Source organism: Thalassophryne amazonica, chromosome 5 (assembly GCF_902500255.1).
Source record: "Thalassophryne amazonica chromosome 5, fThaAma1.1, whole genome shotgun sequence".
Classification (NCBI taxonomy): Eukaryota; Metazoa; Chordata; class Actinopteri; order Batrachoidiformes; family Batrachoididae; genus Thalassophryne; species Thalassophryne amazonica.
In genome coordinates this window covers 92,242,436-92,261,344 of record NC_047107.1, presented here as the reverse complement: position 1 = coordinate 92,261,344, position 18,909 = coordinate 92,242,436, and the positions used below count along the sequence as shown (strand labels likewise).

Genomic DNA, 18,909 nt, shown 5'->3' with positions numbered 1-18,909 from the left:
GCCATTCAAACAACTAGAATTTTCACACAAAGGTAAAAAGAAAATATACATGCGACCAAGCGCATAAAATATGAACCAACAACTTTAACATAAACATGCTAATATTCAGAGAGGAAAAAGAAAGATTAAAACTTTCACAAATTACAAACACTGGAAAAAGAGAGGTTTTTAGTCAACTGAGAGTAATGGATATGAAATGATGATATCCGTTTATGTCCATTTTTTTCCTGGTCAAATCCTTTTCTCATTCATTAAATGCTTTCCTTGTCAGCTGATGTCAGCTAATGTTTTGTGCTTCCATCGGAAAGTTTTGTGGATGCTCAAAACCTTGAGCAGACATCAGACAGAGAGCTTCTCCAGTGGTTGCATGTTTATTTATTGTTTTGTCTTGTACTTGTTCACCAGCTTGCCAGTGGATGTCCGGTAGATGTTAGCTTTATTTGTGTCTTATTTGTTCATTTTATATTCATATCTGGAAGTACCGTGCACCTGCATTCGGTGGTTGTCCACTCATTCCATCAGAACCCCAAATTCACTCGAGACCAATGGATTAGGTGATTTTTGCCATTGGACAAATTTTTTGAATCTGTTACTAATCAGTTTACTCAGTCCATCACAGTGTGAACACACTTAAGTTTAAATATATACTGGAAAAGAGATAAGTTTTAAGTCTAATTTTAAAAACATCAACCAAATTCATTATTCTAGTATCAGCTGATAAAGTATTCCATCAGGTTGGACTACGGTAAGCAAAGGCACTATAACTTGCCAACTTCCTCTTCACCCTTAGAAGGGACAGCAGACAAGCATCCTGAAATCCTGGGACATTTTAGCAGCAGAATCTTAAATGGGAGCCCATGAAGTGGAACCAACACTGGCGTTGTGTGAACAAATTTCTTCATCCTAGTCAAAACCTATAAGGTGGGTTCTGGTTCAACTCAACTAAAGACATTGCCCTAGCAAGTGGAAAACAAGAAAACAAAACATTATAGGAGTCAATTCTGGAAGATACTAAATCATGAATTCATAACTCTCTATCAGCCAAAGGCAGAAGCAGTGTAATCAATGTGATGATGTGAAAATAAAAGAGGGCATTCGTCATCACCCCTCGAATATGCAAGACAAGTGAGAAGGACTGATCAAAAATTTTAACTCTTGGCCAATGTTGAGTCACACAGTCACTGAGAGATAATGTGAAATGATCTAACAAGTATCTCTGTCTAGCAGAACTGATACCATCATCCCAGTCTGGTCAGAATTCAAAAGCATAAAATTGATAATATCCAGCTTCTGCAAAAAAAAAAAAAAAAAACTCCTGTGCAGCTGTGTATCATCAGTATAGCATTGAGAACTTATCTCATGGCTACCACAGATTTTTTTTAGACCTGGAAACATTGCAGCATTGTGCCGTCATACGTTTGGCGTGTACCCTCTTCAGGGTCTTACACACAGAACATGCAAAGCGCTGTGTGCTACTCTGAAACCTGCAGCGAAAAAAGTGGTAAACATCATCGCTGCAAGCTGCTCTACCACTTGGCATTACTGTGTCATGGTCAGAGTTCAACCAATTTCAACTCTGACCATAGTGCATTGTGGTGAATATTTATGCAGCCAATAGAAATAAGGAAAATAAACAGAAGCTGATATGTGTCAGAGCAGAAAGAGAGCTCATGCTAATTTAACAGGATAAAAAAGGAAGAAAAATCCAAAGGAATATAGATTCATCATTTTCTTTTTGACATCATCTTTAATATTTGACAAGCTTTCTGTTTAGTAAGTAAGATTATGAAGAAAACATGATCTGTTGACATCCATTAAAGTACACTTTCATCAAGGAAGGTCAAAGAGACCTTGGGAATTTGCTTTCTATATTTAAACTTACTTTCTCACCTTTCAGGAAAAATACAAGAATAAACAATTATCTTCCTCCTCAGAATGAATCATTTTCACCTCAAATTTTCAAACGTGCCATACCATGGAAGGCGAGCCATCCTTTCTACATTATCTCCCCGCTCAGTTGCTTTGATCCCTTGTCATCAGTATAATCCTCATACTCCCCTCCCCTTACACAAAACCTTGCCTACATATAGCCTAATCTCACCAAGAGGTACGGCATCACTGTGGAATAATGCATTCAACCAGTCAGTAAGTCAAAGGGTGTACAAAGTTTCCATAAGTAACTTCATACAACCTACTGCATAGTCGGCTCTGAAAATATGGGTTTCTGTAGATACACGTGATGACCAGTGAACCTCCTCCCTTCCTGCTCTAGCAGGACTTACAGCATCAAAATGTGAGTCAGTGAGTGAGCGAGCGAGTTAGTCAAGAATCTTATGTCAACAATAATTCACTTATAGAGATTATAAAAAGCTTCAACACATGTTCATTAGTAATTGATTTCTGATGTGTTTTTAATTAAATGGAACACGGAAATTTGTAAAGACTACGGAAGATTCAGATGGCTTTCGGTGGCTTTTCAGTCGAGTGACTATCCGAGACATTGTGGAAGAGCTGGGCATGTCACAACATGTCCTGTGAGACTTCAACACGAAGGCACTTTTGCTGCGCCATCAGCTTTGTGCCGAAGCCATCGGCATGAATTTCACTGCAACTCTTTTCATGGCCAAATTTTCTGTCACAGTGGAATGTGCTGAAAAAGTGCTGATGTCCACCTCTTCCACAATTTCTCGGATAGTCAATCAATCAATCAATCAACTTTTTTTTTATATAGCGCCAAATCACAACAAACAGTTGCCCCAAGGATAGTCACACAATGGTCCCGCATCACCACAGCATTCACTTTGGAAATGATCTGGTCATTTCAGCATGTTGATGGCTGACTGGAGCATGGCTCGCTCTCCACCGTTGTGCGGCCGTCTTTAAACCGGTTGTACTGCTCCTTAATCTGTGTGATGCCCATCGTATCGTCACCAAAAGCCGTCTGAATCATCTGAATGGTTTCCACCTAGCTGTCACCCAGTTTCTGGCAAAATTTAATGCAGTCGCGCTGCTCCAGTAATGGCAACAATTTTTATCACATGTTAATGCAGTTTTTTTTTATTGTAAGAGTCTCACAGGCTTTTGTTTTGCAAGTCTGTCGCTGACTGCTGCCGCAGACACGGAATAGGGCACAGAACTTTTACATGGCCATTTTCATTTTAAAGTGCTTCCAAACGGCGTAGTCGACAAAACCGAAGTTATTTGCAGCCACGGTAAAGCTGCATTTTCTTATCAGTGGAGTACTTCGAGTCTGCAATATCACCTAAATGCAGCACACACAGTTGATACCAGCAAATCATCTAATGAAACACACTGCGGCACGTTACATGCATCGTGTGGGAGAAATATAGATAAACAAAGGCAAGAGAAGCTCGCAAATGCAATCGCAAAAAATGACGGCACGTATGAGATTCCCTCACGACGCACCATAAAGGAGAGGACTGCAAAAGCCACAACTTTACAACGTGCACCCACTGTTGCTCTCACTGGGGACTACTGGACATCACTGGGTAACCATACTTTATTTTATTTAACTGCAACTGCATAAACAAAATGCTGTTAAGTGTTTGCAGAACAAGCATTATGGCATTTTCATTCATATGGTAGAACATTCAAAAAATAAAATTGTGCTATACACTACTTTTGAATTAATTTTTGGATTTTGCATATAAGAATGCAATTAATCGCGATTAATCATGGAAATCATTTTAAATTTTTCATCTTTGCCCAGCTCTACAAAAAAAAACATATTTGAATGTGCACATGCCCAAATGTGCCTGCGCTGGTTTTCGTTCAAAACAATTACAACAATAAATTATATACTCACTAAGCAGCCACCCATCGTGCACCATGCCAGCCTGCCTGTTCCCAACCCAAGCCAATGCATTTGCGCATCACATATGAGTTGAACATTGATGGAATGAAAATGTTCCCCATTAACAAAAATAAATCCATCATGTGATGTCGCCTTAATGTGTGCAGTCAACAGCTCCAGTTACATAGGGAAATCGGGTCTCACTGCAAATTGCACTTTAATGTTGGAATGTGATGTACCTGGATGACATTCGGATGACTGCATTCCACACAGTTGGCATGGCTCAGTGCAAGGTTGACAGGTACACTCCTGACCAATCGGCCAGCTCACACTGGAATGCCCCTGTTGCCAGGAAGCCCAGCGTGGTCAGCACCCATGTGGGCACAGACAACCCCTGGCTCCTCGCTGTACTGCGATTTGGGCGGGCCGCAGTTCTGCGCACAGCTACAGTAACAGTGGCCTTAGTAATTGTAATCAGCTTATGAGCCAATTATCTTCATTTGCAAGTAAATCCTTGCGTTGTCTGAATACACGCTCACGTTGGATTGCACCATTTGTGAGGTCCTCTAACAACGCTAATGTGGCCATTGTTCATGCCATTTTCCTCATCACTTTGTGCATGCTTTTATATCTGCGCATATAACTGCAAACATGTGGGTGTGTCAGTTGTTCATCAGTGTGTCGCTGATGTGCACGTCACTCTGATGTCTTCATGTTTTCACACTATTAACGGTTCCCAGCATCACCTCTACCTGTCAGCAGTCGAAAAATAGTTGTAGAAATGTACTTACGCCAGACAGTATTTTTGCGTGGTGCACCGCACATTTCTATGGTCATTACATTGGTGATACATCTGAAGGTTAGCATGGAGACGGACGTACGCCACATTTTTGTGCATACATAGCCTTTATATATGAGACCCCTGGTGGTCAGCCACTGTTGCTTGTGTTGATATGTGCAGCAGGCTGTACTTGCCGTTTAATGGAGGAGTAGTACTGGTCTATGAAGTCCGTTGCAAGTGAGAGCAGCTCCTCTTTGCTTCTAATGTCATCGGGTTTGCGGATGTGTGGGGTGGGCATCATTACAGAGCCATTGCACACATATTCAGAGCAGATAGGATTCTGAAAAGATAAAAAAAAAAAACAATGAGTAAAGGTTTTAAAAGATGAAAATCCAACATATTCTCATGATGTGTATTATACATCATACGAGGTCTGTCCGAAAAGTAACGGACCTTTTTATTTTTTTCAAAAACTATATGGATTTGAATCATGTGTGATTACATCAGCCAAGCTTGAACCTTCGTGCGCATGCGTGAGTTGTTTCACGCCTGACGATTGCGTCATTCGCCTGTGGGCAGGCTTTGAGTGAGCACTGGTCCAGCCCCCTCGTCGGATTTTCATCGTCAGGGAAATGGCTGAGTGACTGCTGCTTTGCTCCATGAAAACGTTTTTAGAAACTGTGTAAGACAGCCAGGTGGAAACCATTCGGAAAATTCAGATGGCTTTCGGTGAAGATTCTATCGGTGTCACACAGCTTAAGGATCATTACAACCGGATTAAAGATGGCCCAGGAGGAATTTGCGGGACGGAGCCGCTCATGGCGCACAACAAAAACACCTCCGTGTTGGAAGTCTCACAGGACATGTTGCGGCATGCCCAGCTGTTACACAATTTCTCGGATACTCACTCGACTGAAAAGCCACCGAAAGCCGTTTGAATCTTCCGAATGGTTTCCAACACGGACGTGCTTTTTGTTTGTGCGCCATGAGCGGCTCCGTCCGACGCGCGAATTCCTCCGCACGTCTTTCATTACAAAATCTCCTGTAACAGTGGAATGTGCTGCAAAAGTGCTGATGTCCACATTTTCTGCGATTTCTCTGGTAGTCACACGACGTCCCGGATCAACACAGCCTTCACTTTGGAAATGATCTGGTCGTTTCAGCCTGTCGATGGCCGCTCGGAGCACGGTGCGCCCTGCGACGCTGTGGGCCGTCTTTAATCCAGTTGTAATGATCCTTAATCTGTGTGACACTGATAGAATCTTCACCGAAAGCCATCTGAATTTTCCAAATGGTTTCCACCTGGCTGTCTCGCACAGTTTCTGAAAAAATTTTCATGGAGCAAAGCGGCAGTGGCTCAGCCATTTCCCTGACGATGAAAATCCGACGAGGGGGCTGGACCAGTGCTCACTCAAAGCCTGCCCACAGGCGAATGATGCAACCGACAGGCGTGAAAAACTCACGCATGTGCACGAAGGTTCAAGCTTGGCTGATGCAAGCGCACATGATTCAAATCCATATAGTTTTTGAAAAAAATAAAAAGATCCGTTACTTTTCGGACAGACCTCGTATGATACAATAAGTTGTGCATTTTTATTTATTTATTTTTGCATATTCCTATGATTTTTCTCGCAAATGTTAGGTTTGAGGTTAAAATAACAACAATAATAAGACAAATTTACTTTCTCTTTCTCCTCAGATGAATCTCCATCTTTATGTACGAATTTGACTGAAAAATATTTGGACAAATTTTTGTGCATTACTTTTATGCATCTTTCTGATGACTGTTTTATGAGAAAAGACTTTTGGACTGAAACTTGTTCTCGTTGCAATGGTCACATTTACCAACTATGTAAACATTCCAGTCAAGCAAATAATAATTCATTCCACTTGATTTCAGTAAAAGATAAATTTAAATTTGAATTTCTGGATCCTAAATCGATACAAGAGATGTGGGCTATTTTACGATCTCATTATATAGCTCACACATGGCTGGCATACATGTTAATGAATGAGTAAGCCAGTGAGTCACAGATTGGTGTTCTACTGTTGAGTGGAGACAGGAAGGCAGAAAGTGTACGTCAGAGGGACAAAAAGGGGAAAAAAAAAGAGAAAACAGACAAATGCAAAGAGGAATTTGTTCATGGCTGACAGCACTCTTGCATGGTCAGTTCAATGTGATTAAAGTTGATGTCAGCTGTCACTTTGCTTTGGTGGAAATGCCTTCACCAGCATAAAAAAAAATAATGTACGAGGTAGTAAATGCGCAGCCAACACAGAAATTTAGCAATCCCCCACCATGCTGCAAAAACTCCAAACACTTTGCCCAAAATAAAGTTTACCCCATGTACTTTCCAACCCATTCAACCTCGGCTCAAGTCTCTCGAGCTACACAGGAAAAAAAACATCAACCAGACTCAGTGAAGGAAGAAACCGAGTAAGTACAACACTAAAAAAATGTTGAGATGAAAAACAAAGCGATAATTACGATGACAGAACAGAAGCCGAATAGACATGACTGACAGCAAGTCAGAGAAAGATAAAGAAAAACAAGAAGCGCAGGGGGTGACGGAGTCAGAGGGGGAAATGGATGAGCAGAGCAGGGAAGTCTTGAAAATAAAACAAAAGAATCACTTGTGCTTCAGCACGTCCGCTCATCACACACTGCTCTGGGTATTCAGATAACCAGCTGTCCTTTTCGAAAAAGACGGATCATCCTCAAATACAGCAGTGTCTGTGATATATAATGAATCTGAAGATGTCACAAACAGGCCACTCATTTGGGGGCCACAGAACAGCCTGTCCAATTAGTCAGTAAGTTAATTAGGCTGCTGTTTGCTTTTTATGAATGCAACTTTTTGGGAAGCTTGCTTAAACAGCAGAGCTCCTCTTGTGCGAGGTAGACTGGGTTACTAACTTGCCTGACTAATGCTGTCTGCAGCATAAATGTCATTTGATCCCATGTTATGGTTGCGATGTTTAAAACTGATGTATGGCCAACTTGTTGTCATCTCTGTTGTATTCTGTTAAAACATCCTTTTTGCTGCACTAGATGGCATCGCCACAGTTTTAGATGGCACAGCAGTACACTTTCAGAATGGTTTACTCTTGTTACCATGGTAGATGACATGGTGACTCAACTGAACTGTTGTGACCAGGATCTTCAAGGAATGTTTTAAGCCAAGTAGTTTGGTAGAATTCTTGAATTTCTGTCTTTCCTACCAAAACATTTTTACTCCCATCTCATCACATATCTACACTTGGTCAGTATACCTTGGCATCAATATGTGATGAGCTGGGTATGTAGTGTCATGTGGTGATGCGCAGGGTAGCACACTAACATACATTTGGCTAATTTCTCTCTGATCATGTACAAACCTATCTGCTTGACTCCTGCATTTTTTTCTTGACACAGCAGGGAACATTTATCTATAGTTAGGTCATGGTTAAGGGCCCCTTGACACATAACACGATTGAAGCTGACTAGCGCACAAAGGAGGAATTGCATGCCATTCGTGAAAAATCTGAGCCGCCTCTAACGCCTCATACACCAGCAGCTGAAAGACAGAGAGTGCCCTGCGCTTGCTCATTCGTTCACTCTCGTGGCAGGTGTCGGCCAAATTCCAGGTGTCACACACAAACATCCAACACCATTCACTGGACACTGAGAAAAGGCACGGCTATTCACGCTCCCAGGACGATAATAGAGAGCAGCTGACCACATTCGAGCAGTTTGTGAAAATTTCCTAAGTGCCCCATGGCTGTGACGTGTCCAAGCAACACATATGTCAAGCAAGTGTGCTCCCCCTCAACACATGTGGCGTACATGTGTATTGCCCCCCCACTGCAACACAGAGGTACGATCGCTGTCCATCACAGTGCGCATCTGGACAGCTGTAATGTCCAGCTGGAACAGCTGACCGCTGTGTACCCGGAACTCAGCTGGAGGACACGTGCCATCACAGCCCAGTCTGACGTTTTTTTTTTTGTTGTTGTTGTTGTTTTGTTTTTTTGTGTGTGTGTGCTCCCGTGATGAAATTAGTCAAATTTTTGCGACAGGGTTTTGGTTAACTCACTATTACTAACCCTACTCCTACCCCCAACCCTAACCTTAACCATAACCTAATCCTACTCCTTGAACCCACCCTAACCATAACCACCCGACCCCCCCACTTCACTTTTAATTTTGTGCAGCCAGCACAGAATGAATTAGAAAGAATTTGTGCTGCCGTGATAAAAATGAGGCGCTTTTTGTCACAATATCACGAACCAATAGATTAATGTATATTTCCTGCTGTTGAATCACGACTTGCCGTGAGACTGGGCTGTACCATCAACAACATGCAGGCTGTCATGCTCTTGTCAGTTCCAGCTGGCAGCAGCTCAGTGCACATGACGTGTTAAATTAAAGTACAGAGGAGGGGACAGGACAATTAAATAAATACACACAACAATAACTACATACATAATTACATAATACATACATAACATAAATAATCATATAAAGGAACAGAGACACACTTTTGTCTTTGAGCTGAGTTCATTCTGTGAGGTGGGCGTGTCCGCCCCACCCCCTGCTGTTGAGATCTGTGGATCCATGAGTCACAGCTGGACAACACATACCTTGTTATGACAGACATCATTTTACAAGACTCTGTCGTAAGGCACGTGGGTTGACATGCTGGCCTCACGTGGAAATACATAAAACATTATCAACAATATACAGTGAGGAAAATAAGTATTTGAACACCCTGCGATTTTGCAAGTTCTCCCACTTAGAAATCATGGAGGGGTCTGAAATTTTCATCTTAGCTGCATGTCCACTGTGAGAGACATAATCTAAAAAAAAAAATAAAATCCAGAAATCACAATGTATGATTTTTTTTAATAATTTATTTGTATGTTACTGCTGCAAATAAGTATTTGATCCCCTACCAAACAGCAAGAATTCTGGCTCACACAGACCTGTTATTTTTTCTTTAAGAAGCCCTCTTATTCTGCACTCTTTACCTGTATTAATTGCACCTGTTTGAACTTGTTACCTGTATAAAAGACACCTGTTCACACACTCAATCAATCACACCCCAACCTGTCCACCATAGCCAAGACCAAAGAGCTGTCTAAGGATGCCAGGGACAAAACTGTAGACCTGCACAAGGCTGGGATTGACTACAGAACAACAGGCAAGCAGCTTGGTAGAAGACAACAACTGTTATGATTTATTTATTAGAAAGTTTAAGAAACACAAGATGACTGTCAATCTCCCTCGGTCTGGGATTCCATGCAAGATCTCACTTTGTGGGGTAAGGATGATTCTGAGAAAGCTCAGAACTACACAGGAGGACCTGGTCAATGACCTCAAGAGAGCTGGGACCACAGTCACAAAGATTACATTAGTAACACATGATGCTGTCATAGTTTAAAATCCTGCAGGGCAGCAAGGTCCTCCTGCTCAAGCCAGCACATGTCCAGGCCCGTCTGAAGTTCAACAGTGACCATCTGGATGATCCAGAGGAGGTATGGGAGAAGGTCATGTGGTCAGATGAGACCAGAATAGAGCTTTTTGGAATCAACTCCACTTACCATGTTTAGAGGATGAGAGCATCCCCAAGAAAACCATCCCAACCGTGAAGCACGGGGGTGGAAACATCATACTCTGGGGGTTTTTCACTACTCAAACAACAACACTCCAAGGACAAATTGCCCAATGTTTACCTCCAGAGGAATGTCTTCAGGCTCTGGTGAGATTATTTGGCTCCTTCTTATCTCAACCCACAAAGACAATAAACTGACAGACTTACACATGGACAAGACTGAAGCATGCTCCATATTTTTTTTCCCTTTACCTCCTTTCCTGCTCCCCCATCACTTTACCCCATCCCGGCCACCGCTCACGCCACCTCTCCCCCCTCCAGGGGCTGCGCGGTTTTTAAGCTGCGGCAGGTCCCCGTTCCTCCCAAGCTAGCGGCGGTGAGACTTCAGTTGCAGCGGCCTTCACCCACTTACCTCAATTCGGATGATGAACTGCTTCATGTTTAGTACACATAAACAATGTCAAATGTATATGTGTTGTCTTTAATTTTGATGTGTGCCATTATTACGGTAAACAAGTAATAATTGTGGATTAATTGCTGTATCTTGTCTGAGGTAATTGGAGTGTAAATGTAATTGCCCTTTTTTGGGATCAATAAAGTTGTCTGAAGTCTGTAGTCTGAAGTGCTCTTCTGCAAAGGGGACAGGACGACTGCACCGTATTGAAGGGAGGATGGATGGGGTCATGTATTGCGAGATTTTGGCTAACAAACTCCTTCCCTAAGTAACAGTATTGAAGATGGGTCATGGCTGGGTCTTCCAGCATGACAATTACCCCAAACACACAGCCAGGGCAACTAAGGAGGAGCTCCGTAAGAAGCATTTCAAGGTCCTGGAGTGGCCTGGCCAGTCTCCAGACCTGAACTCAATAGAAAATCTTTGGAGGGAGCTGAAACTCCAAACCTGAAAGATTTGGAGAAGATCTGTGTGGACCAAAATCCCTGCTGCAGTGTGTGCAAACCTGGTGAAAAACTACAGGAAACGTTTGACCTCTGTAATTGCAAATAAAAGCTACTGTACCAAATATTAACATTGATTTTCACAGGTGTTCAAATACTTATTTGCAGCAGTAACATACAAATAAATTGTTAAAAATCATACATTGTGATTTCCGGATTTTTTTTTATTTATTTTTTTTAGATTATGTCTCTCACAGTGGACATGCACCTAAAATGAAAATTTCAGACCCCTCCCTGATTTCTAAGTGGGAGAACTTGCAAAATTGCAGGGTGTTCAAATACTTATTTTCCTCACTGTATGATGAGGCGTTTAGCAGGCTGACATCGATGAATAGGTGGCTGGCGCAATTTTGTTGACAGCAAGGCTTTAGTTAACTGGCCTTCGTTCTGGGGCTGCCGTGGTTTGCTGATGCCGGATGGCCTTCATCCTACTGGGGAAGGCGCCGCCATCTTGTCTGCGTACATAGATATAGCTCTATAGCAGTGGTGTCCAAACTATTCCAGAAAGGGCCGAGAGGGTGCAGGGTTTCTTTGCAGCCACTGACTCCAGCAGGTGATTTCACTGATGAACTCATCCCACCTGCTCAAAGTGATGTTAATCAGTGAAATCACCTGCTGGAGTCAGTGGCTGCAAAGAAAACCTGCACCTTCTCGGCCCCTTCTGGAATAGTTTGGACACCACTGCTCTAGGGAGGGTAACATTAGGATTTTACAGCAGGCCACGGAGCAGGTGATTAGAGACCGTGCAAGGTTTATGACGAATGTGGGTGTGGAATCTATGAGCTTAGCGGGAAAATCAGTGCAGAAAATCCACTATGCTGATAGTGCAGTTTATCTGCCAGGGAGGGAAATTCAACAAGTTTAAACTGTGGCCTGCTTCCGTAGACGTGTCCATAAAAATCATAGAGGGATATGCTTTGCAAACTTAATACCCATTACTACATTGGATGATGTTGAAATTGAGGATGGCCTGTTGGCTGTTCCAGCAATATCAAAGATTTCATGTCTGCTACCTACAACTCACGTGGAATGTCTCAAACCTACATCTACTTCCAGGCATCTTATATATGCAACTCTGGAACCACCGCTAAACCCAAATAGTCCAACTGTCAGCTCAACAGAGGTCCTTAGTCTGGGTCTCATTAACATAAGATCACTATCCTCAAAATCATTGTCGATTAATGATCTAATTATGGATCATCACTTAGATATGATTGGGTTATGTGAGACCTGGCTTAAACTTTACAGCTGTCCTCCCCTTAAATAAGGTCTAACCCTAACCTTAACCCTAACCCACCAGGCTACACATTTAGTCACGTCCCTTGTGATGCAAAGCAAGGTGAGGGTGTTGCTCTTATTTATAAATCTAGGTTTAACTTATTAGTTGTTGGGGGTCACAAATGTAACTCGTTTGAGCATCTGATTCTCCGCTCTGCCCACGATGTTACGTATTGCCAAGGTCAGAAGAATAAAAATCAGCCGTATTACTTTGTCACTGTATATAGGCCTCCTGGCCCATATTCTGAATTCTTAGATGAATTTGGTGCGTTCATCTCTAACTTGTCAATGAGTGCAGATAACATTCTGATTATTGGTGACTTTAACGTTCATATAAATAAGCCTTCTGATCCCTTCTGCAAATAATTGATGAGAATTGTGGATGCATTAGGATTTCAGCAATGCATTCAGGACTCAACGCACATTAGTGGAAATACCCTGGATTTGGTTCTCACACGTGGTATTGCTGTCACGAATATTGATATCATGCCTCTTGCTTCGGTGGTCTCTGATCACTCACTTATTAGGTTTACAGTTTCACTGTCATGTTGAGTGGAACAACAACCTTATTTATCACTACGGCGATGCATCAACTCCTCAACTACGACTGAACTCGAAGTGAGACTACCTGATATCTTAGCATCACATGTGGAAAATGCCCAATCGGTAGACAGTGTTGTGGATAGTTTAAACTCAGTGCTCAAAACTACACTCGGCATGACTGCGCCACCTTTGTTAAAACCACGCCCCCCAAAACACAGTCACCTTGGTTCAATGACTACTTGCGTGACCTCAAGCATAAGGCTTGAGGTCTAGAATGGAAATGGCATAGTTCAAAATTAGAAGTATTCCACCTTGCATGGCATGATGCTATCTTAGACTATAAGCATGCACTACTGACAATAAAGTGGACCTATTACTCTGATTTGACCAACAAAAACAAGCATAACTTCAAGTTCTTGTTCAACATGGTGCTAACACTTATACATGGACAACCACCTGTAGTTCACTCTCCTTTTACAGCACAAGATTTCCTGGATTACTTCGAGAAGAAAATAGAAGACATTAGGTTGCGCATATCCCAGCATACCTTAACCCAGCCACTACACTGTGTTATTGAGGCGGGTGCCATTACAGAGGCATTACCTAGATTTACATAATTTGATAGTATCTCACTAGGCATGCTGACAAAACTCGTAACGTCTACAAAAAGTACAACCTGCTTATTTGTTCCTATACCAACAAAACTGTTTAAGGACCTGTGGCCTACTCGTGGGCTGACTGTGCTGGAATTTATTAATCTCTCATTAACTTCTGGATCTGCTCCTAAATGTTTCAAATCTGCAGTGATTAAACCATTACTTAAGAAATCTAATCTTGACCCTAGTGTATTGAATAACTATAGGCTAATATCAGATCTATCATTTTGCTCTAAATTTTTGGAAAAAGTGGTTTCACAGCATCTTGTGGACTACCTTAATAATCTCTTTGAGCCACTGCAGTCTGCTTTTAGAAAATATCATTCCACAGAGACAGCTCTCACTAAAGTGGTGAATGATCTTCTACTTGCAATGGATTCAGACACCACAGTTCTGAGTAGGGATGGGTATTGATAAGATTTTATCGATATCGATGCCATTATCGATTCTGCTTATCGATCCGATTCCTTATCAATTCCCTTATCGATACCTCGTGAATTTTGTACTAAAAGTAGGCTTTAGAGGTTTTCTATGTATTTCCTTGAGTCTTAAAGTAAATAAATATGAAATCAGTCACTGTATCCTTGATCTCTGGACATAAATAAAAACAAACAAAACGGTGTTTCGCTTTGAAGTTACTAATTCAGACTGGATTCTATCATTCTATCTTGACTTGTCAGAGAGCCGCGCAACATTTGGAGCTGTGTGAACAGAACGGAGGACGATTCTCGTTTCTTTCTCGCAACGAGAAAGGAGTCCCAGTTAGTAACTTTAATCCGTACAAAAGTGAATCACAACTCATATTCAGGGATGAAAGTGGTGAAAAACAAAAAAAGCTGAAACCCAAAATTACCCCCCAACACCACCTGCACGAAAATGTTTCAATTCTAGAAGGTCTGAAATGCAATCTGGGACTATTCCAGACGATAAACTGGAGTGAGTGCAGCATCCAGAGGTGAGAAAAAAAAAAATACAACTTTCCTTATTCAGATTCATTCCAGTAGTAGTATTCTGCTCTTACTAGGATGCAGCAGTTTTCTAGTTTGGCAGATAGTTCTGGAGGAAATCACTGAAGAAATTAACAAACTGAAAATATGGTTAGACCGAAACAAACTGTCATTAAACTTAAATAAGACAGGGATGAAATGGAGGTGTGAGAGTCACTAGGTGTTCACAGGAAACACTTATTTCTGTATGTATGTATTTATTTATTTATGTACGTTCATTCTTAGTTGCTATTATACATTTTCTGTTGTGTTTCTATTCAGGTTCTTTTTGTCTCTTTCTCTAAAACTGTATATAATAATCATTAGATTATTAATATATAAGCAAAAATAAATTTAAGGAATATTACAATTTGAAAACAAATGCACCCGAACGTGACAGCTGCAATTGCTAAATGCTAACTTTTAACATTGAAAATGCCATAGACATGCTAACGCATTAGCATCGCTCCCGTTTTTAAGTTATAAAATACATCTATCAACTGTTTCAGAAAACCATAACAGGTCGGTTTAACATAGAAAAGGTAAATAATACTCACAGACGTATGCTCTTTAGGGTTTTAGCGGGGGAAAATTAAGCGAAAGAAAGAAATAAACGAAGCAATCGATCAAAGCATTGCTTCAATCTGCGAACCACTGCTTCGATTGGTTCATGGTTCAAAGCAAAGCCACGCTGCAGAAACGTTGATAAAGGACCCACTGCAGGGTCTGTAATCAGTGTAGAGAAATTATCATTTTCCTGACAAACACCTGCCAAAACAACGGCCACTCTGAAGGACCAGAATCGTTAAGGACAAAGCTTATTGATGTCGGTGGATCGAATAATTTCTTAACGATACCCGAAAGGAACCGGTTCTCGATACCCATCCCTAGTTCTGAGATCTAACAGTTCTGAGGCTGTTAGGTCTCAGTGCTGCGTTTGATACTGTGGTTCATCATATTCTACTCAGTAGGCTGGAGAATCATTTTGGGATTACTGGGAGAGCCTTTGCATGGTTGACATCATACCTGGCCAGTCATTCTCACTGTGTTTTGTACAATAACACTACCTCTAACCTTAATGACATGAAATTTGGGGTTCCACAGGGGTCTGCCTTAGGCCCCCTGCTTTTCTCCATTTATATAGCACCCCTTGGGCACATATTGCGGCATTCTGGGGTTACCTTTCACTGTTATGTTGATGATACTCTGTTATACATGCTGATAACTGCTGGTAATCTCATCCACATAAAATCCTTAGAAGATTGCCTTGCACGAGTGAGAAGCTGGATGTCCAGCAAGTTCCTACTTTCAAACTCTGATAAGACTGAAATGATGGTTCTTGGTCCAGTGAGACATCGGCATCAATTTGACCAGTTAACGCTTAGCCTAGGCTGGTGTGTCATACATCACAGTGACAAAGTGAGGAACCTTGGGGTCATTTTTGATCCTATGTTGTCCTTTGACCTCCACATTAGAGATATTACGAGGACTGCTTTCTTCCACCTGCGAAATATAGCGAAGACTGGTACCATCGTGTCTATGGCTGATGCTGAGATTCTGATTCATGCGTTTGTCTCTTCTAGATTGGACTATTGCAATGTTCTATTGTCTGGTTTACCACAGTCCAGTATTAGGGGTCTCCAGTTGGTTCAAAATGCTGCTGCCAGAGTTTTGACATGAAGCAGAAAGTTTGACCCCATTACATCCATTTTGGCATCTCTTCACTGGCTTCCTGTCTCTGTGAGATCAGATTTTAAGGTTCTGCTACTTCTTCTTTGTCTTTCGGCTGTTCCCGTTAAGGTTCGCCACAGCAGATCAATCATTTCCATCTCACCCTGCCCTCTGTATCTTCCTCTGTCACACCAATCACCTGCATGTCCTCCCTCAGCACATCCATAAACCTCCTCTTTGGCCTGTCTCGTCTCCTCCTGCCTGGTGGCTCCATCCTCAGCATCCTTCTCCCAATATACCCTGGGTCCCTCCTCTGCACATGTCCAAACCATCTCAATCTCACCTCTCTGACTTTGTCTCCAAACCGTCCCACCTGAGCTGTCCCTCTGATATGTTCATTCCTAATCTTGTCCATTCTTGTCACTCCCAAAGAGAATCTCAACATCTTCAGCTCTGCCACCTCCAGCTCTGCCTCCTGTCTTTTTGTTAGTGCCACTGTCTCTAAACCATACAACATAGCTGGTCTCACTACTGTTTTGTAAACTTTCCCCTTCACTCTTGCTGATATTCTTCGGTCACAAATCACTCCTGCCACCTTTCTCCACCCACTCCACCCTGCCTGCACTCTCTTCTTCACCTCTCTACCACACTCTCCATTACTTTGAACAGTTGACCCCAAATATTTAATAGAGTCAACTTGCTCTCTACTCTCACTACAGATCACAATGTCATCTGGAAACATCATAGTCCATGGGGACTCCTGTCTGATCTCATCCATGAACCTGTACATCACCACTGCAAACAAGAAAGGACTCAGAGCTGATTCTTGGTGTAATCCCACCTCCACCTTGAATGAGTCTGTCACACTATTCTTGTACATGTCCTGCACTACCCTCACATACTTCTCTGCCACTCCAGACTTATTCATACAATACCACAGCTCTTCTCTTGTCACCCTATCACAAGCTTTTTCTAAGTCCACAAACACACAATGTAACTCTTTCTGGCCTTCTCTGTAAATTCTCCAACAGTATTCTCAGAGCAAACATTGCATCTCTAGTGCTCTTTCTCGGCATGAAACCATATTGCTGCTCACATCTCTCCTAGACATTTCCATGCCTCCACTGGAATATCATCTGGACCAGCTGCCTTTCCACTCTTCATCCTCTTCATAGCAGCCCTCACTTCTTCCTTACTAATCTCTTTTACTTCCTGTTTTACTCTTACCACATCATCCAGCCTTTTCTCTCGCTCATTTTCTTTATTTATCAGCTCTTCAAAATATTCCCTTCACCTTCTCAGCACACACTCCTCACTTGTCAGCACATTACCATGTGCATCTTTTACCACCCTAACCTGCTGCACATCCTTTCCAGCTCTGTCCCTTTGTCTGGCCAATCGGTACAAGTCCTTTTCTCCTTCCTTACTATTCAACTTCTTATACAGCTCACAATATGCCTTTTCCTTCACTTTTGCCACTTCTGTTTTTGCCTTACACTGCATCTCCTTGTACTACTGTCTACTTTCTTCATCTCTCTGACTATCCCAAAACTTTTTCGCCAACCTCTTTCTCCTTATGCTTTCCTGGACCTCTTCACTCCACCACCAAGTCTCCTTGTCTTCCTTCCACTGTCCAGATGTCATACCCAGTACTGTCCTAGCTGTCTCCCTCACCATATCTGCAGTACTTTTCCAGATGTCCAAAATTGCTTCCCCTCCAACCAGTGCTTCTCTCACCTGCTTGCTGAATTTCACACAACAGTCTTCCTCCTTCAGCTTCCACTCACTGATCCTTTGTTGAGCTCTCACTCTCTTCTTCTTCTTTACCTCTAAAGTCATCCTACAAACAACCATCCTATGCTGTCTAATGACACTCTCTCCTGCCACCACCTTACAGTCTCTGATTTCTTTTAGCTTGTATCTCCTATAAAGAATGTAGTCCACCTGTGTACACCTTCCTCCACTCTTATATGTTACCCTGTGCTCCTCCCTTTTCTTAAAGTAAGTATTCACCACAGCCATTTCCATCCTTTTTGCAAAATCAACTACCATCTGTCCTTCCCCATTCCTATCCTTGATACCATATCTACCCATTACTTCCTCATCACCTCTGTTCCCTTCACCAACATGCCCACTGAAGTCCGCTCCTATCACCACTCTTTCATGCTTGGGCACACTCTCCACCACCTCATCTAACACACTCCAGAAATCGTCTTTCTCCTTCATCTCACAATCTACCTGTGGGGCATGTGCACTGATGATATTCATCATCACCCCTTCAGTTTCCAAGTTCACACTCATCACCCTGTCAGACACTCGCTTAACCTCCAACACACTTTTAACATACTCTTCCTTTAAAATGACCCCAACACCATTTCTCTTCCTGTCCTCACCATGGTACAACAACTTGTACCCACTGCCAATGCTCCTGCTCTTACTTCCCTTCCACTTGGTCTCTTGGATCTCTGTGGAATGAAATAAAAACAGACTTTTTGTCACAGATAAATTCAGACTAACATACTACATCCCAAAGACACACAGCACTCCACTCTGCAATCGCTCTGTATGAGCAGAGAAGCTTTGGCCAAGTGACAGTTTTCAGTCTCTAGGATGGGCTGTAAGTGAGAGA

General features: G+C 42.2%; 1 protein-coding gene across 1 annotated transcript in view; it reads right to left on the bottom strand.

The window, feature by feature from the left end:
- The window catches only part of nos1 (nitric oxide synthase 1 (neuronal)), a 158,387-nt gene that overhangs the window by 100,400 nt on the left and 39,078 nt on the right, over positions 1 to 18,909 (bottom strand). The window contains 1 exon segment of the mRNA XM_034170884.1: positions 4,790 to 4,935. Coding sequence (XP_034026775.1) covers positions 4,790 to 4,935 — 146 coding nt within the window.